The 20,073-nt window shown below is 44.8% G+C and overlaps 1 protein-coding gene across 2 annotated transcripts in view; it reads right to left on the reverse strand.

Moving 5' to 3' along the window:
• LOC138958078 (E3 ubiquitin-protein ligase MGRN1-like) overlaps positions 1-20,073 on the reverse strand; it is a 43,895-nt gene that overhangs the window by 8,503 nt on the left and 15,319 nt on the right. The window contains exons 8-13 of one of the 2 annotated variants that reach the window (XM_070329142.1): positions 15,513-15,746; positions 14,636-14,750; positions 10,933-11,002; positions 8,888-9,055; positions 7,338-7,425; positions 1,993-2,119 (exon numbers count right to left, since the gene is read on the reverse strand). In XM_070329142.1, coding sequence (XP_070185243.1) covers positions 1,993-2,119; positions 7,338-7,425; positions 8,888-9,055; positions 10,933-11,002; positions 14,636-14,750; positions 15,513-15,746 — 802 coding nt within the window. Of the gene's footprint in view, positions 1-1,992; positions 2,123-7,337; positions 7,426-8,887; positions 9,056-10,932; positions 11,003-14,635; positions 14,751-15,512; positions 15,747-20,073 lie in introns of both variants that reach the window. The other variant, XM_070329141.1, reaches the window with a different exon arrangement.

Genomic DNA, 20,073 nt, shown 5'->3' on the forward strand with positions numbered 1-20,073 from the left:
AAAGTGGCCAAAAGGGTAGACACGTGAAGCGCCGAAGCGTCGAACCGAAATTCGAATGGATCCAAAGAAGTCGCAATCGACCTCGAAAGAGACCGTTGCAAAGATTCTGACACTGACGTCAGTTCAAGCAAAGATCTCCCTGCATCCTCCAGGGCCACCATGGAAGCCTTGGTACACGGAACCATAGAGTTCGAACCGTATCCATCTTCCCGCAGCGAAGCAAGCTCAGGCGTAACCGGCAGAACAGCCGTAGGCAACGCGAAAGGCTCGATCAGCTTCACAGGTCGAGGTGCAAGCTTGAGTTTCTGAATACCAGACACAGCTCGCTCCCCCGCCTTAGCCAGCCAAGGCAGAACGTCCTCTGGTGCATCACCTCGTTGCGTCAACAACGGCACCGCCGGACCGTTCCTCCCTTTAAACACATTTGCCATAACATAGGCAACCGAAGATGACTCTTTAAACCGGAACTGACCAGAGACATTCTTGGCAGACCGGAAGTCATCGAAAGCAGACATGGGTGGCGGAAGTCTCTCCTTACTTCTCACCACCCCTTCCAGAAAGTATTTGAACGCCTTCTCGGCTGCCGAAGCCACCGCGCTCAACAGCTTCGCCGGTAGGTTGAGTAGGGCGTCATCCACCGCCGTGGAATTACCCCCGTCCAACCCTCCTTCCTGCTCGCTATCGCAGTCAGGTGGGTGCACGCCAGAGAGACTTGCAAAGTCCTCGGAGTCACACCCGACATCCGGCCCCCAGGGCGGAAGTAGAACCGGCATACCCGACACTGAATCGGAGGTATATGCAGAATTCTTACGATTCACAGGGCTCCCTGCCACCGCTGACCGAGCACAATGCAAATGGCCAGAGATGACAGGCTGGCTTTCACCACACACGTGGCTTACTCTCTCCTGTGATCGCACCCCACTGTCACCAGAGAACCTGGCAACTTGTGGAGAAGACATACCTTTAGAGAGCCCCGGCTCATGCAGAAGGGACACCAGCCGACCACCAGCATGCTGAGAAGCATGCACTTCCGCCCGAACCACGGAAGAAGCAGCCACAGCGGAAACCGCAGCGGAAGCTGAAGCGGAACCGGAAGTGGAAGGAATAGGTGAAGACCTGATTCTCCCCAACGAAGTGACATCAAAGACGCCAGTCGGAAGTGCGCGAATCTCTGCTTTCGTCGACGACAAATCGGCCGCCAAAGTTGAAACCTGCGTACTTAACGTAAGAAGCAACGAACCAATGTCGGAGGGCGACACACCTGAATCTCCAGGAGCCCCCGACGAAACAACATGTTTAACAACATCCTTATCTTTGTCACTACGAGTGACTTTGTCCTTCTTCACGGACAAAATGGCGGACGACGGCTTGTCAACAACAACATAAACATCACATCCTACATTTCCCGGTTCTACCAGAGAAGTGTCGGAATGTCCATCACTCTTCCTTCTAGACGAAGAACTTCTCTTAGACGAAGTAGTACTAGCAGCCGGAGAAGCTGGAGCAGCAGCCTGTCTCGAACTAGTTCTATTCTTGGCGCTCTCCGCCATGACAAAGCAAACTCACAACAAATTTTCGTAACTGAAAAATGTTACAAGTTCACAAACACGCGACAAAACGTCGCCAAAGTTTTCGTAAAACAAGAAAGCTATCACCCAAAAACAGCCATGGTACCAACAAAGCTCGGCGGCAGACCAAGGGGCGAAGTCAAAGTCGAAAGACAATGAAACAAGGCTGAACACAGACGGAGCGTACTAGATAAACGACCAGTCTTGTTGACGCTGAGTTTTGGAAAGGATAATATGGCGGCGTATGCGCACGCATACGGAAGTCAGACTGTCAATAGTCTGGCATTATGGGATGGATCACTTTCTTTTTTAGAGTGGTCTCCCTTGGTTACCAAGGGGACGCGTACAGCGTTACCAGCACTGAACTAGAGTTAATTGCTATTTGTGAGTTGGGTAAAGATATGTAATTTAATTAGTTCCATACCTTCCTCCGCCTCCTCCTCCAGCTCATAGTCTGGTTCCGGTTCAGTGGAGCTGTCCTCCCTCTCGTCATCCGCCATGTCCCCCGTACTCAGCTGTAGCCGCATCTCCCCTGACTTGGGCCCGCTCGCCTTCTGAACACACACAACATGTCAATTATCTCCCCTGACTTGGGCCCGCTCGCCTTTTGAACACACACAACATGTCAATGAGCGCTTCTGCTAGGCAAAGAAGGATAACTCTTCGGTACTTCGCCGCTCGGGGGCGCGCGAATACCGGGACTCACTTTTACTTCCGCCTGCCCCGCTATCTACGCTTTCGCTTTGGACTCGTTCACTCCACGCTCAGTTCGACACTTCTTACTTTTATCGCATCAAAACATGTCGAGGCCGTATGGTACCTGGACTTTGTCTGAGTTGAAAGCTGAACTGCGACAGCGGGATGCACGAACTTCGGGTCGGAAAGCAGATTTGGTTGAAAGGTGAGTTCAAAGTAGCTTCAGACTGAAGTTCAGTGATTTCTGTCAAGTGTGTGTCAGTTTGTGATCGCCGAAACTGACTGAGACTGACGTCGGCGCGGTTCTGTAGCCTTTATTTTGGGCTTAGTTTGGAGAAAATTACAGCGGAAAAAATAAAGGTTCTTGTTTAAAATTTATGATAGTGGCACTCTTGTGCTGACTGAGTTGGCATGTTTTGAGACGGTGAAATATTCTCCCCCTCCACTGCCCAGCGACCAGCTGTCATTTTCCCTCCACTGTGTGATAAGACTTAGTTTAAATTAAAATGTAATGCAGATACAGACACTTTGCTACAAAAAAATCATAATTAGAATTAAAATTGTGAAAATCAGACTTAGCAACTTAATTACTTAGTTATGAATAGTCATTGAGTCATTGTCATTCTGGCCCAGTGATGCATTGAGAAATTGTTTTTTTTATTGGGGGGGTTTGGACTGTCCCAGAACATAAATAACAGAAGACAATATTTAGAATATTCAGCTATATTTAGTATATATTTATTAGCTCTACTGCTTGTAGAGTTTACATATGAACATTTAAATATGCACACATTAATTCCATACCCATTGTGTGATTTCAGGTTGGAGTTCTATGGGATGGGCTGAACAAACTACATCACTCCCCACATCTACCTGTACCATTAGTACACATAAAAATACGGGATAAACCCGTTAAAGGAACAGTGACATTTATAATCACTGAGCCTCACATAAGCCTCAATCACTGAGAGGACATTTGGGTAATCAACCACCAGTACATGCAAGTACACCCCAACAAGGGAAATGAATAATAGTCATCTATGAATGATTATTCTCAATCAAGAAACAAAATGATGAAGATATGGATTTGAATAGTTGTCCCCTGACGAGGCTACCTTTCAGTTTCCCCAAAAAACCTCTATACAATCACACATTCAAAGAAGTTGTCCTAACAGCTTGAAACTGTAAATATAGCCGAAAAGTACCATCTTTGGGAGAGGTACTTAGGGATCTCTGGGCTGCCAACTGCATTTGCCGGGTTTGGCAGACCCTTGATTTTTAACCCCTATTCTTTAAATTTAAGAGTTGTTGCAGGTCAGGTTAGTTTCAGTTGTTCATGGTTTACTTGTGTCACTGTGTGATGAATAAAGTGTCATATATATGCCTGAACGAATTGGTGAATGTCTGTGTGGTGAGAGTGATAAATGAACGAAGAATTGTGCAATGCATGGATGGCATTTTGTGTTTGGGCAGACTTCTGATAATATAATATTTTTTGCAGTTTGCAGCAAAAGATAAAATTATTATCTGAACTTGATCGGTCAATTCAACTTTATCCATTAGCTGTATATGAAATATCAGGAGGATGCATAACACACTGTCAATCATTTTGCAATCGTTTACAAAAAATGTGAGTTTATGAATTCAGAATCAGATTGCTAAGACTGTGTTGTGCTATTTGGCAGAATATATTAATCTGTGAAAAATCACTTTGATGTTAATTTGAGCATTGAATGAACTACTGTATAGCTAATATCTCCTTGTAATCTTGCAAGAAAAAACATGTCTGTATGATCACCAGCATGAAAGCACTGAAGATGTACTGATTCATAGAGTAGGCTTAACTCTCACTCACTGATGCATATAAAAAACTAAATAAGCACATGCACAAGACTCAGTATTCACTACTCACAAAATCAATGCATAAAATAAACTGTACACACAGACAAATGTAAGTTTAAAGTTTCAGTTGATTAATCACTAGTACAGTAATAACCAACAGTTAAACAAAACACACAGACCAGCACAAAAAGTGAACAACAGTGATGTGCACCATTATAGCACACTCACACATATATATATAATACTAAATAACCTCTGCTCATTTCTTTACTCAAAATATAATGAATGTTGGAATTTACCCATTAGTATATATATAATATATATATACGACTAGTGTCTGTTCGCGATGCACGGCCAAAGTTCTCGGTGGATCTTTTTCAAATTTGGACACCGTATTCAGCTACACCCCGGACACAACCTCATCGATGAGATATTTCAACACGTGCTCTCAGCGCGCAGCGCTGAACCGATTTTGGTTTTTTTTGGTCTGGATCCACTACCAGTAACTCTTACTTATCTTCTCCAGTGTTTTCAGCCGCGATTATCTCCCTTCCTCCGAGTGGCGTCAATCCATATTCCCGTTACTACGTTACTATTTTTAGAAGGTCTCCAGTGTTTTGTGCGTTTATCTCCTTTTCTTCGTGCGCCGGCAAAGCCGGCGTACACCCGGCAAAGCCGGGTCCCAGGCGCAGCCTGGTATTCGGCTCTACTTCTTCCCGGCGAAGCCGGTACCCGGCGAAGCGGGTAATCATCTAGTCACTAATACATTGATCCACAGCTGCATTCATATAACCAGTGAACAAAAAAGTGCAACAGGGCAAGTTATTTGTGCCCTAGGATGTTCAGGTGATACCACTTTATCCTACATACGTGAGAGAGACACCCGTGAGATAATAATCGTTCAAATCACACGTGTGTATATCATGTAAATGAGGTCATGTCAAGCAAGTCAGTCTGGCAGGGACTTGTTTTTCCATTGCTTATGATGCCAAAGTCACCGAGACAAACGTCATTATAGAAACAAAAATTGCGCTCGCTAATTACCCTCGATGAATCTTTAGAACTAACACGTCACGCCACACTTTCAGAGTGACGTTTCTTTGCTTTGACGTAATAGATTGCACGAGGCTTTAGAAGAGATCGAGGTTCCAAAACAAGTGTCTTCAATTTAACTGCCTCGTCTGCAAGACATTTTCAGTAAAATACACGTAAGTACAGTATGTAGCACAACACTTGTTCGGCATTCTTCCGCAAAATATTATCTCTGCCGCTGTGTCCCGGTGACACGACTGTGTTACCCTTCCGCAGTGAAGCCAAATTGCGGGCGTGCCGCTGGAGCACAGGCCTGATTTTCGTGCGCCACCTAGCAGTAAACCCGGAGAAGCGTGTTTCCAGCAGACACACAAACACCAAACACACAAACACCAAACACACAAACACCAAACACACACACAAACACCACACACACACACAAACACCAAACACACAAACACCAAACACACAAACACCAAACACACACACAAACACCACACACACACAAACACCACACACACACAAAAACACCACACACACACACAAACACCACACACACACACAAACACCACACACAAACACCACACACACACACAAACACCACACACACACACAAACACCAAACACACAAACACCAAACACACACACAAACACCACACACACACAAACACCACACACACACAAACACACACTCACACACACCACACACACAAACACCACACACACACCACACACACACACACAAACACCACACACACAAACAAACACCACATACACACACAAACACCACACACACACAAACACCACACAAACACACACACACACCACACACACACACCACACACACAAACACCACACACACACCACACACACACAAACACCACACACACAAACACCACACACACACACACTCACCACACACACAAACACCACACACACACACAAACACACACTCACACACACCACACACACAAACACCACACACACACAAACACCACACACACACACAAACACACACACACACAAACACAAACACACTACACACACACAAACACACACTCACACACACCACACACACACACACAAACACCACACACACACACAAACACACACTCACACACACCACACACACACACACAAACACCACACACACACACAAACACACACTCACACACACCACACACACACACACACACACAAACACCACACACACACACAAACACCACACACACACACAAACACACACACCACACACACACACACCACACATACACACACACACACACACACACACACATACACACACACACACACCACACAGAAAATGTGAATGAGTTCTCCGCATGTTCACCCCTCCCCCTTCCCGCTCTTTTCTGACAAAATCCAGGAAGCAAACAAACAATAATTTATTGTTCTTCCCCTCCTCCCACTTTGGCTCTAGTCCTCCCACTTTCGTCCTTCTCTCAAGCTCATGCAGACAAAATGCAACATCAATTACCTCTCACTCTTTGTTCATCATATGCACACAGGAAACACCTCAGTAATCACTCCTTTCTCTCCTTATCTCACCTCACTTCACACAGGAAACACCTCAGTAATCACTCCTTTCTCTCCGCTGCTCCTTATCTCACCTCACTTCACACAGGAAACACCTCAGTAATCACTCCTTTCTCTCTACTGCTCCTTATCTCACCTCACTTCACACAGGAAACACCTCAGTAATCACTCCTTTCTCTCTACTGCTCCTTATCTCACCTCACTTCACACAGGAAACACCTCAGTAATCACTCCTTTCTCTCCGCTGCTCCTTATCTCACCTCACTTCACACAGGAAACACCTCAGTAATCACTCCTTTCTCTCCGCTGCTCCTTATCTCACCTCACTTCACACAGGAAACACCTCAGTAATCACTCCTTTCTCTCTACTGCTCCTTATCTCACCTCACTTCACACAGGAAACACCTCAGTAATCACTCCTTTCTCTCTACTGCTCCTTATCTCACCTCACTTCACACAGGAAACACCTCAGTAATCACTCCTTTCTCTCTACTGCTCCTTATCTCACCTCACTTCACACACTCTCACAGTGCAGTCTCTAGCCTTCCTCACAATGTGTAGAAACCATGTCCCAGCGAGAACGACAAACAAGAAATACAGTATCCATTATGGAAGCGTGGGCTGCAGAGAGTGCTGACTAACCTTGGTGGCAGGGCGAGCGGTCACGGCCTGACCTCTGTTGTTGGGAGCCGCCTCCTCCCCTCCCGTCTTCTTCTCTGGTGATCGCCGCCTGTGAACAGACACACATGGGGTACTCTACAAGAGCCAGCAAGAGAGAACACAACAGTTCTACGGTCTTTAGCTGTCTACATTTTCTGCTTAACATCTAACCCACATCACTTCCAGGTGCAGCTTATACAGTGATACGTGTTCGGACCCCACCAGTGGCAAAGCACCAGAAAAGACCATCTTTCTGACAAGCACACCTGAGTCAAGTTCAAACATAATTTGATTTGATTTGACTGATTTGATCTTACAAATTGATTCAATTTTGAATTTTCAGTTTAAGATTCAAATTTGCAACTTGGAAAATTGATGGCACCATCTGAGACTATGTCAGACTGGCTACTGTTTGGCTCAGATACTATGATTGAATGCATGAAATCACAAACAGATCGTCACAACATATATATCCACTGAGGTTGTATCCACTGAACTTGAGTTAGGCGTACATATTCTCATGCCATAAATGTATGTGTTCACAAATGTACAGTCCCTGTCCAGTGATTGAAGAACTCACTGGCTAAAACTTAATCAAATTGACTTGAGTCAGACTGGATGCTCTGGCCAATACAAGGAGTGTACATTACAGCAGACACACCTCTCAGAGGGGGGCAGCTCCCTGCTGAGTGGACAGTGAGACTGACAAGCTATGTAACCAGACACCCACCTCTCTGCTGAGTGGACAGTGAGACTGACAACAACAAGCTATGTAACAGACACCCACCTCCCTGCTGAGTGGACAGTGAGACTGACAAGCTATGTAACCAGACACCCACCTCCCTGCTGAGTGGACAGTGAGACTGACAACAACAAGCTATGTAACCAGACACCCACCTCCCTGCTGAGTGGACAGTGAGACTGACAACAACAAGCTATGTAACCAGACACCCACCTCTCTGCTGAGTGGACAGTGAGACTGACAACAAGCTATGTAACCAGACACCCACCTCTCTGCTGAGTGGACAGTGAGACTGACAACAACAAGCTATGTAACCAGACACCCACCTCCCTGCTGAGTGGACAGTGAGACTGACAACAACAAGCTATGTAACCAGACACCCACCTCTCTGCTGAGTGGACAGTGAGACTGACAACAACAAGCTATGTAACCAGACACCCACCTCTCTGCTGAATGGACAGTGAGACTGACAGCAACAAGCTATGTAACCAGACACCCACCTCCCTGCTGAATGGACAGTGAGACTGACAACAACAAGCTATGTAACCAGACACCCACCTCTCTGCTGAGTGGACAGTGAGACTGACAACAACAAGCTATGTAACCAGACACCCACCTCCCTGCTGAGTGGACAGTGAGACTGACAACAACAAGCTATGTAACCAGACACCCACCTCCCTGCTGAGTGGACAGTGAGACTGACGACGACAAGCTATGTAACCAGACACCCACCTCCCTGCTGAGTGGACAGTGAGACTGACAACAACAAGCTATGTAACCAGACACCCACCTCTCTGCGGGCTCCAAGCCAGAGGGGGGCAGCTCCCTGCTGAGTGGAGTGGACACCACGTTGTCGTCGCTCTGTTCCTCCTTCTCCAGCTCCTTCTCGTCGTTCTTCTTGTTGTCCATGGCCGGGTCCATCTCTTTCTGGTACTCGATGGAGGTCGACAGTGTCACCCTGGTAACACGCACACTGGTTTGTACATCTCGATGCAGAACAAACCTTCTCTTTGACAAAAATAGCTTGGCGTTACTTGTACTGTGCACAAAAAGCAAGAGAAGTACTTATTTCCATCAGATACTTTCATTCCTTTATTTGTTTACAAAGACAATACTGTAACACGTGGTTGTTGCGAAGGTCCTATGGTGTTTGAAAATTACATAAAGTTTCAATCTTGAACTCTCAATAGTTTCAGAGATACAGACAGATTTTGTGAGGCTCTGGGTTGTCCACAAGCCAGGAAGCATGTTCAAGTTTTAAGGCACACAACAGCCCCAACTTGTATCCACCATTTCTTCTCAGTTGTACATCTTGAGGCAGACACAAGGTATGAAAGCATCAACAGCCAAAGGAGCTTATACAATCCTTTAAGGTCCAATGCCAGTGCCAGTGAATTCATGCAACACAATCTGTTATCTTCGTTGTCCTCAGCCATCTCTGCTGCAGACCGGCCTACCTTTCTTTCTTTCTTTCTTTATATGGTGTTTAACGTCGTTTTCAACCGTTCAAGGTTATATCGCGACGGGGAAAGGGGGAGATGGGATAGAGCCACTTGTTAATTGTTTCTTGCTCACAAAAGCACTAATCAAAAAAATTGCTCCAGGGGCTTGCAACATAGTACAATATATGACCTTACTGGGAGAATGCAAGTTTCCAGTACAAAGGACTTAACATTTCTTACATACTGCTTGACTAAAATCTTTACAAACATTGACTATATTCTATACAAGAAACACTTAACAAGAGTAAAAGGAGAAACAGAATCCGTTAGTCGCCTCTTACGACATGCTGGGGAGCATCGGGTAAATTCTTCCCCCTAACCCGCGGGGGGCACCTGCCTACCCCCAAAATTACAAGGTGTAATGAGCCAAGCCAAAAAGAGTAATCTGGTGGAAGAAAGTGTAATCAAGATTCCATTCAGCAATCATTTCGCACATTGTCACTTCTGCTCGGACAATTTCTCCCTCCAGTTTTGTTACTCACTTACTGTACGTATCACTCGACTCGACTTCCTGATAAAGAAACAGGTAATTCGAACTTCTTTTGTCTTTTGGTTTCCACGAGCTCTCTTTACTGCATCCTTGTGATAAATTGTCCCGATGTGCTATAACCTATGCACAGTCATATCTCACAATGTGTGCACACGAAAACGAAAAGTCACTGTGGCAAAGGGAACACAAGACGTGCTTTGGCCCTTTTCATTAAGGTTCTAGGCATGGCCACGATTCCATTTAGCTGCCTTTGTATTTCTGTTGAATGGCTTTCTTCTTTTTCACAGCAATCCTTTTACCACCACTGTGACCAGCTTCCTCATCTGACTCGTCCGTCTCACGGAGGCTCAGATTTTCCACGCGTCGCTAATTCATTGTAATGCGAACGGCGTCGTCTATCTTGTATGTGACTGAATAGACCGGAAATGACCGGATATTGCCCAAACGATCTCGCGCAGGTGCAAACGCAAGCTCTGCGAGAGCAACAATACTGATCGGATTTACATCGAGATGAGATGCGAAAAATCGTACTTTTGGTTTCTTAAAAATCGTACTTCCATTGTGGGGGCGTAGTTTGGGTTAACAATCGTAGTAAATTACGCCCAAATCATAAGGGTAGGCAGGTCTGCTGCTGGTTAAACATCTGTAGAAGTATTTAACTGCCTTCAACCTGAGCAATGTAAGTACTCTGATAACTGCTGGGGCTACACAAGGCATAACACAGGTCTGGTGTTGTGACCACTGAAAGCAGCATCACAAGCTGGTGTTGTGACCACTGAAAGCAGCATCACAAGCTGGGGTTGTGACCACTGAAAGCAGCATCACAAGCTGGGGTTGACTCACTTTGTTTCCTTGTGTCCCTTCTTGTCGACGGACAGGAGGGAGGGCGGCACACCGATCGGGTGATTCACACCTGCAACCACAACAACAAAGTAGGAAAGTAGGATATGCGCCAAAATGGCTGCGATCTGCTGGTCGATGTGAATGCGTGATGTATTGTGTAAAAAATTCCATCTCACACGGCATAAATAGATCCCTGCGCCTTGAATCCGAGTCTGGAGATACGCGCGCGATATAAGACTTCATATAACATTATAACAAAAGAGATGAAGTAACAGTGGTTTCCCCTCTTCTAGCACTCTTCTCTAAACCAACTCCATGACTACTTGACACCAACCCCAGCTCTGTGCCTTGGTTTCCCCTCTTCTAGCACTCTTCTCTAAACCAACTCCATGACTACTTGACACCAACCCCAGCTCTGTGCCTTGGTTTCCCCTCTTCTAGCACTCTTCTCTAAACCAACTCCATGACTACTTGACACCAACCCCAGCTCTGTGCCTTGGTTTCCCCTCTTCTAGCACTCTTCTCTAAACCAAGTCCATGACTACTTGACACCAACCCCAGCTCTGTGCCTTGGTGGCTAGGAGCTTGAGCACGACAGCCAAACCTCCTCCGCAGCGATCCTTTTTTATTGGCTCACGTAAGTGTAGCCCATGCGATCGTACCTTTGTCTGTCTGTGCGTGCGTGCGTGTGTGTGTATGTCTGTGGTAGAAACTTTAACATTTGACTAAACACCGAAATACTCATTTCACCTGGTTATTTTTCAAGCAACATCTTCAAAGTATTGAAGCAATGATCAACATTTTGTCGGCATGTGTGTAGTTAAAGTGTGTATCCACAGAAAACGGGTGGTGGGGTTTTTTGGGCGGGTAAAAGCAGGTGACTGGTTTGTGTCGTGTGTGGTATGTAGACCAGGTCAGGGGTCAAGATCAGGTCAGGTCGCGTAAAGCATTGTGGTATAGACTCACTTTCCAGTTAGCTGCATTCGCTGATTCGGGGAAGACGATTTCACATTGTTCGATTTCTTAGCTCAAGAAAAATAGATAAAGAAGATACCAAAGCCAAAGGAGATTTCCAACAGTTTGATCTGCACAGCGTGTTTCCAGTGTCTGCGCAGGGAAGATCAGCTGTCGAAAGCGCAGTGTCGATCTGGCAGTCGTGTCCCCAGTAACAATGTAAGTACAGGCAGATCTAGTGTCTCCCACTCATAAAGCGTGTCACATAAGCTTACTGATCATTCGTTTTGTTTAATTTCTTTCTATTTCAGCAGACACAGATATGAAAAACAGTGCTAGGCAGTCACCTCCAGTGAAAATAGTTGATCTAAACTGCCTGTAATGTTTGGATGTCTTTGTTCTTTCGGCGATTTATGTGAATTTCAAGACTTGCAGTAGAGTCTCAAGTTTACTCTGCCCGTATAAAACTGTCTACCATTAACTTGAACATGCAGATAATTATAAGGAAACGGGATGAATCTGTTCTCAAAGTCAAAATTATTACGATTTTGCCTCAGTTTCAAAACATGCTCTGTCATAGTTCTGTCTGTAAAATGTGGTGCCTTTCTACAGACAATTTGTGAATGCTAGATCTACCTAGATCTGTATCGCGTTTCATTCCAGACTCCTCTCTTTGATTGTACTATTTGCTGTTTACGCACTAAGCTTATCACGATTCGTTAATGTCCGTAACGTTTGGTAAATTCACCTGCATTTTTTTTCAAGGCAGCACAACGTAAGATTAGCTTCTGTTGGACAGCAGGTAGAATGCGAGTTTTGAGATAACGACAGTCGTCCAAAGAAAGCTTGCTGTGGAATTTTGTTCTACATAATGGCACATGTGATTCTGTATTTTTCAGCGGTTAATGTTAATGGTTTATTTTTTCCTCTGATGATTTCTTCCTTCTGAGTTGATCGTTATCATTCAAACAAGACCATCAGATAGCAAGGGTGGATCCAGGAAAGGGGGGCACACCCAAACTGTTTTTCACGAACTTGAAGGCGCGAAGCGCCTGAATTGAGGGTGCAAAGCGCCCGAAAATGCCAGGGTGGGTCGGGTGCATGACCCCCCTCCCCCCTGAATCTCTCTCTCTTTCCCTATAGGGGGGGTCCGGGCCCCCTTCCCCGCCCCCCTCCTAAATCCACCACTGGAGAGTACCTCAGTTGCTCCTCAAAATGGACTGTGAATAGTGTGTTGACTGTGTTGACCGTCAGAATTATTTTAAGAACCAGGCTGCTGCAGTCAGTTGACATGTTTCGCATAAAGTAGCTTGTATAACCCGACTATTCAGTATCAAAGCACTGTTTTTATTTGTGTAGGTTGTAGTCATCACAACTAATCATATTTTGCCTTTTGTTTCAGAAAGGAGGATAAGCTACAACAAGATCGACGCTATGTCAGATATGCCTCAGCCACATGACGACTTCTGAATTTAGATCCACTCGGCATGGTGACAAGTCTTGATGAAAAGTATATGACTGAGGACAGCAGTGGAAAAAGTGACCACATGGCAGGTACCTATTGCTTAGTGTCTGCAGTGCAAAAGACAGATAAGCTGATGGTAGATTTCCAAATGAACACAGCACCCGCAGATCTACTGCTGATTTACGACGGGCAAGCTACAATCCAGGGCAGAGAACACTGCAGCGTTGTAATCCAACTTTTCATTTGTTTCAGGTAAGGACGTCCTTACAAATGAACATTACAACTCTCTGATACAAAGACATAGTGTACAGGAACATTCCGATAATTGAGTGGGACAGGATTAAACAAATTCCCAGGGCTGCAGTGAGGAAGTACACGGTTTTTCTGTCATTGACCTTAATAGCTTTCACACAGCCAGTATATGAGAGATAATGGTCTTCTTGGTGACCGTTCATGCCCAAGCACGTGGAGCTGGTTGCCAGCAGGACAATGTGTCACTGAACAATATCAGAGACTTCGGAGTGCGAGGACCAGGGCAAATAACCTCATGTGAACCTGTCTCAGTGTGACCATCGTGACGCCCATATCTTTAAATCTTAGTCGTATGACAATTCCAAGAATATATTATCTTGATACGCAAGCTCTAGAGTAAGTTAATGATTGTAGATAAGCTTTGCCATGATAATTATGCTGATGCAGTTTAAAAGTGTGTGTGTGTGTGTGTGTGTGTGTGTGTGTGGTGTGTGTGTGTGTGTGTGTGTGTGTGTGTGTGTGTGTGTGTGTGTGTGTGTGTGTGTGTGTGTGTGTGTGTGAGAGAGAGAGGATTGCACAAGATCTCCTTCAGGGACAACTACACCAACAACAAATACACAGTCATTTTATCTGTTTGACTTCTTTTAAAAATTATACATGGAGTAAATATGATGCGTTAGTTTTAACTGTGAGTGTGTGTGTGTGGTGTGTGTGCGTGGGCATGACGGAGTGATTTGAGTTTGTGTTACTGTTTGTCGATTTCTTACGGGAGCCTTGAAGGCTTCGCCTCTTGTTTTTTTATTTTTTTGGTAAATCATCTGAAGTCGGGGTAATACCCGGGGAACATGCCCCAAATGATTAGTAATGGTTTAACCATGAGGGCATTAAAAAACATCAACTTAAAGCGCTCTCTTTCTTTCAAGCTCTCTCTCTCACACACACACACACACGTACGTACTCACACACACACACACACACACACACACACACACACACACACACACACACACACACACACACAGTACAACTGACCGTCTGTCTGTCCGTTCTGTGACACCACCTGACCGTTCAGAGCCTCGACCAGAGAGATGGCCTCGTAACCCGGCGGGACACCCTCCTGACTTACTGGATTCTCCTCGGGCTCCGTCTGCACAAGTAACATAACACAGTGCATGCATTATTCACAGTCAATGATTTCATTAGTTCTGCATGCAACATAACACAGCAATGCATCAATTAGTTCTGCATGCACTTTTCATAGAGTAAATGATTTGACAAGTGTAGCATGCGCTATTCACACAGCCAGTGATTGCTGTGCAGTGGTTTGCTAGATGTAACTTTCCTACAGATTACCGACAAAGAGTTATTTCCCTTGACATGCTTTCTGTCCAGTTTTCTTTGATCCGAGTGTGTGGTTGATTTCACTGATCATTCCAGGTAAATGAACTTTGCTGTTGCTACCAGCGTAAGCAAACCACTGACCATTGGTTTGAGAGATTGTAGCAGAATTGACAGGGAATGTTGGGAAGTGGCAGTGCTATCTGTGTCTACTTCCTCACTTTGTGGCAGCAGTCGCCCGTAAGTTACCAGGCACTTCACTCCCACAAACAGCCACTGACCCAAACGTCTGACTTGACCTCGACATAGCCCACCAGCTGCTGGCAAGTGACCAGCTATAGCTTCCTCCTCATGGCGCGGATCTACCTGTTTATGTCACCAGCCTCTCCACACACTGACCAACATCAAATTCTTCACTATTCTATGACCCTCAGCCTACCGGCTGCTGGCAAGTGACCGGCTATAGCCCCCTCCTTATGACATGGATCTAGCTGTAACTGTAAAACACCAGTCTCTTCACACTCACACACACACTGACAAATTCCCCACTATGGTACGACCCCCAGCCTACCTGCTGCTGGCCCGTGACGGGCGGCATCTTCTTCCTCATGGCGCGGATCTGCAGCAGCGCGCGGAACTTGACACGGCAGATGGGGCACATGCTGGCCTGGTAGCGCAGCGACTCCGCACACGCGCTGCACAGGCACAGGTGTCGACACGGCAAGATGAGCGTGTCGCGCATGTCTGACATACAGATGACACACTCTGCGCCGCTGTCTTCCACCTCCTCATCTGGGTCAACGTCCTGTGTGACACACAAGCAACACATCAACATGTCAGTGTGACACACAAGCAACACATCAACATGTCTGTGTAACACACAAACTACACATTAACATGTCTGGGTAACACACAAACTACACATCAACATGTCTGTGTAACACACAAACTACACATTAACATGTCTGTGTAACACACAAACTACACATCAACATGTCTGTGTAACACACAAACTACACATCAACATGTCTGTGTAACACACAAACTACACATTAACATGTCTGTGTAACACACAAACTACACATTAACATGTATGTGTAACACACAAACTACACATCAACATGTCCGTGTAACACACAAACTACACATTAACATGTCTGTGTAACACACAAACTACACATCAACATGTCTGTGTAACACACAAACTACACATTAACATGTCTGTGTAACACACAAACTACACATCAACATGTCGGTGTAATACACAAACTACACATCAACATGTCTGTGTAACACACAAACTACACATTAACATGTCTGTGTAACACACAAACTACACATCAACATGTCGGTGTAATACACAAACTACACATCAACATGTCTGTGTAACACACAAACTACACATTAACATGTCCGGGTAAAACACAAACTACACATTAACATGTCTGTGTAACACACAAACTACACACATCAACATGTCGGTGTAATACACAAACTACACATCAACAAGTCCGGGTAATACACAAACAACACATCAACATGTCTGTGTAACACACAAACAACACATCAACATGTCCGGGTAACACACAAACAACACATCAACATGTCTGTGTAATACACAAACTACACATCAACATGTCTGTGTAACACACAAACAACACATCAACATGTCTGTGTAACACACAAACACATTAACATGTCTGTGTAACACACAAACTACACATTAACATGTCTGTGTAACACACAAACTACACATTAACATGTCTGTGTAACACACAAACAACACATCAACATGTCTGTGTAACACACAAACAACACATCAACATGTCCGGGTAACACACAAACAACACATCAACATGTCTGTGTAATACACAAACTACACATCAACATGTCTGTGTAACACACAAACAACACATCAACATGTCTGTGTAACACACAAACAACACATTAACATGTCTGTGTAACACACAAACTACACATCAACATGTCTGGGTAACACACAAACTACACATGTCTGTGTAACACACAAACTACACATTAACATGTCTGTGTAACACACAAACTACACATTAACATGTCTGTGTAACACACAAACAACACATCAACATGTCAGTGTAACACACAAACAACACATCAACATGTCTGTGTAACACACAAACAACACATCAACATGTCCGGATTACATACAAACTACACATTAACATGTCTGTGTAACACACAAACTACACATTAACATGTCTGTGTAACACACAAACAACACATCAACATGTCCGGGTAACACACAAACTACACATCAACATGTCTGTGTAACACACAAACTACACATCAACATGTATGTGTAACACACAAACTACATATTAACATGTCTGTGTAACACACAAACTACACATCAACATGTCCGGGTAACACACAAACTACACATCAACATGTCTGTGTAACACACAAACAACACATCAACATGTCTGTGTAACACACAAACTACACATCAACATGTCTGTGTAACACACAAACTACACATTAACATGTCTGTGTAACACACAAACTACACATCAACATGTCTGTGTAACACACAAACTACACATCAACATGTCTGTGTAACACACAAACTACACATCAACATGTCCAGGTAACACACAAACAACACATCAACATGTCTGTGTAACACACAAACTACACATCAACATGTCCAGGTAACACACAAACAACACATCAACATGTCCAGGTAACACACAAACAACACATCAACATGTCTGTGTAACACACAAACTACACATCAACATGTCCAGGTAACACACAAACAACACATCAACATGTCTGTGTAACACACAAACTACATATTAACACACAAACAACAGTGGCCATGACCATTTCTCGGACCGCCTGTATAAGGTTACATATTTTTGTGGGCACTGCAGATTCCTTATATTATTAGTTCAGCAATAAAATTAAAATCAAAAGCTTCGATATTTGCACTCACGTCACAGAAAGATGTGAAAATCAAATGAGGCTGTTTATCACAGAGGCACATACAACCATCAGACAAAACACTACCTTTACCGCAACTTGTTCAATCTATAAAGTGTCAGCTTTGTGGTAATGGATAATATGCAAAAATGTATTTTTTACAAGTAAAATGACTATTTCTAAGAATACTCACCTCAATTTAACTAATAGGAGTTACCTTACTTACGAGTGCTAGACTGAGAAGCGTTACCTTACTTACGAGTGCTAGACTGAGAAGCGTCCTATGTTACCAGTACTAGACTGTAAACAAGGTCGCTAACTCTAGATTTCCGTCGGTATACCATTTAGGGGAGTAGTCTCCCTTTGTCGGTAGTACCTCTCTGCGCATGTGCCAATGCCCATAATCCCCAGTTTCAATTCGAAGCTATTAAGTCAATAGCGGGGTTGGTGGGAGGGTCTCTGGTTAAATTGAGGTGAGTATTCTTAGAAATAGTCATTTTACTTGTAAAAAATACATATTTCTTTCGAATACATCACCTCAATTTAACTAATAGGAGAATAGATAACAGGCTGGAGGGTTGACTTTCGATCGGTAATCTAGTGTCACCTCACCCGACTCAGCCCATTTGTCCGGAATCCCCCCTGTAAAATCGGGGGAAGAAAAGGATAGATCATCGGACTGAGAAGCAAGAAATCCTGAGTCGGGCGAGTGGCAAGTTGCATTGTTGCCACTGTGTCAACTTGCTCCAGAAAGGGACAATCGAAAGAAAGTCCCACCTGTCAATGTAGAGCTGGTTTCTACTCGATGGTCGTTACTATTCCTCTGATCACTTGTCTTTATCAATGTTGGGTTATGGTTATGACTTGCCATTATGCGCCTTGAGCGACCCAACTCCCCAGCAACGTAAAGTTCTGCAGGTGGATCAGGTGAACGACCTAAAAGATGAGGAATGGTCAGAGATAACAATTCCTCTAATACCTTGAACTTATCACCAAGGTGCGTCTCTGCGACTGATCCTCCATTTAAGGGAGATTGACAGAGTTTCCAGAGATCCTGTAGAATTCTGGTCTGAGGCACCACTTTCCATGGCAAACAATTGTGCCAGTCGCATGAATGAATATATATATCCTCTCTGAATTTACCTCTCTAATGAGGATGGTAGGCACAGATACCAGTGTAAATTCAGGCTGACTTAGCTGTTCCTCCTGCGTGACAGGAAGTAAGCGCAAGTGCGCTCAGCAGTACGGTCACTGTCTGCACCTTTCCTGTGCCTGTCTCAACGCATGTGGGGGCTATAAGCCTACCCTTAATGGTTAAAGGTACCATTTGTCCTAGAATAGCAAGTGAAAGACAGCCAGCTGTATTGCCTTTACCCAAGGGGAAAACCTGCTTCTTACTTTGAAATTCCACACTTTTTGCGTGAGGGGGTCCCCAGTGACCATGGGCATCTCTGAGCCCTTATTGGCTGAATGACCGCTCTTGTCTTACTCAAGAGGGTGCCATGCCTGGCATGCAACTCACTGAGAGGTCCCATTTGTGATTTCAGCAGGACCGTTTTCTGGCTTGATCAGCCAGGTCCTTGATCTAGGTTTTCTGTAAACATGGTTGTAGGTGGCATCTGCTGGGTTGTCTGCCCAGCATAGGTTTTGTGGGTTCTGGGACACTCCAGATTTCTGTAGAGCTCACAAGTTCTTAGATGACTATGCAGTGATGTTCTCCGGCCTATGGCCGAAGGTGCACTATCTTGGGCTGATGCAAAGTTCTGCCCCCTGGTAGTTGAACTCACAAAGATGTCTTATGTTGTGATCTCAGTAGTACTTCTGCCTAGATCACCCAAGTCCATATCTGGATTTTCAGTAGGCGTGGCTGCGGGCGGCAAGTGTTGCATTGTCTGACCAGCATAGCTTTGTGAGCTCTGGGGCACTTCAGCTGTTTGTGGAGCTGAGCTCTAGGGTGACTATGCAGAGTTGTTTTCAGGCCCCTGCCTGAGGCAGGAGGTGTACTCTCTTGGTCTGATGCATAGTTCTGACTTGACAAAGGTCTTAGTCAGCACCCGAGTTGCCACGTTTCTTGCCCAAAAAACGACGCGTAGCCGTAGACTGGGAGTGAGTGAGATAGGCTGGTGTGGTATTCCTGGCTCCAGCTAGGATCTCACTGTGTCTCTACC

Source organism: Littorina saxatilis, linkage group LG2, assembly GCF_037325665.1.
Source record: "Littorina saxatilis isolate snail1 linkage group LG2, US_GU_Lsax_2.0, whole genome shotgun sequence".
NCBI lineage: Eukaryota > Metazoa > Mollusca > Gastropoda > Littorinimorpha > Littorinidae > Littorina > Littorina saxatilis.